The 1286-nt window shown below is 49.4% G+C and overlaps 1 protein-coding gene across 2 annotated transcripts in view; it reads right to left on the bottom strand.

Annotated features, from left to right (window-relative positions):
- The window catches only part of EXOC3 (exocyst complex component 3), a 20052-nt gene that overhangs the window by 13628 nt on the left and 5138 nt on the right, over positions 1-1286 (bottom strand). For both annotated transcript variants that reach the window (XM_006762453.2, XM_015563090.1), the window contains exon 4: positions 422-1103. In XM_006762453.2, coding sequence (XP_006762516.1) covers positions 422-1103 — 682 coding nt within the window. The remainder of the gene's footprint in view (positions 1-421; positions 1104-1286) is intronic.

Raw genomic sequence — 1286 nt, 5'->3', positions numbered from 1 at the left:
AGAGTTGGTGTCTCCTCACCAACCACGTGACTGTGAAGGACCTTTTGGGCCCAAGTGTCTTCTCCCCTGCCAACTGAGGTGAAACCACCTGCTCAGTATCATCTCATGGAGAAAGCAGGTTGGTATGTAGTGAACACTTAGTACCACAGGGAAGTCCAAGCTGAACTGCTCAATATGGACTGCATGTCAAGGGCAGAGGCACCACCCAAACATACGATGATTCACACAACTAGCGGCTGGGCCCGACCTCAAGGACAAGGCCCACAGATGGACTAGAAAGGCTTTCATCAACCAGAAACTATTACCTGTGGGTGCCAAGCACCTGCGAGGAGCAAAACAACAGTAGCTGTTTAGAGCCAGTCAGTATGTTTTTATACAACTTCTATGTAAAAGAAAACACAAAATGTAAAGTTAGTGTTACCTCGTGTAGGTATTTAAAACCCAAGTCAGCAGGCTCACAATCTCATTTGCTTCTAGGTCTTCCGATGCAAGCTCCTGCATCCGTATTGTCAGGGCCTGGTGGTACATGCTCAAGAGATTCCTGAAAATCTCATAATGGGGAGGAAAACACTGAACCATCAGGTTTTTTGCAACGATGAGGTCATCTAGGACGTACTTCCTTATGATTTCTAGGTGGCGAACGAGCCACATCTTGTCAGACTCCCTGGTGTCAGCCTGTGTGCCCTCGATTCTGGTAATTACAGTTTTGTCCAAGATTTTAAACATATTCTCCTTCCAATTCTTGGGCCTCCCCGGAGGAACAAAGCTAGTTTGCTTTTTTCGGTCAAGTATGCGCCTGTCAATCTTTTCTTCCCGTTCAATGATCCTGACAACGGACACCAGCAAGGTGGGGTCACGGCGGACGGTGACCAGCGACCTCTGTAGCACCATCCACAGCTGCTTCGCCAGTTCGTCAGAGAGTCCCTGTGTGCTCCCAAAATAGCTGTTGATGAGGGACATGTCACGAGTGTTCCCACTGTCCATACGGTACTGCTCGTACATCAGCCCGTCTCGGGAGCACTCCAGGTCCATCAGCTTCCGGTGGGCCTGCAGGAGCGCCCCTTGCTCTATGAGGTCCTGGGTTTCCCTCACAATCTCTGGCACTAGAGAAAAGGCACAAGATGAATACGCATGGAGCAATGAGACCAGGTATTCAACAGTGCTGCCATCAGACACAGGCATGAGAACAGGACACATACCCAAGGTACAGTGTGGCAGGAACAAGGTCTCCTGTGCTTTGGATTCACAGCAGTGGGCGAGTGAAAAGAACTGTTCTATTTACACTC

Source organism: Myotis davidii, unplaced genomic scaffold (assembly GCF_000327345.1).
Source record: "Myotis davidii unplaced genomic scaffold, ASM32734v1 scaffold135, whole genome shotgun sequence".
In the NCBI taxonomy this organism is placed as follows: domain Eukaryota; kingdom Metazoa; phylum Chordata; class Mammalia; order Chiroptera; family Vespertilionidae; genus Myotis; species Myotis davidii.
The sequence above is the reverse complement of the archived record's forward strand: the minus strand, read 5'-3'. Positions and strand labels throughout refer to the sequence as shown.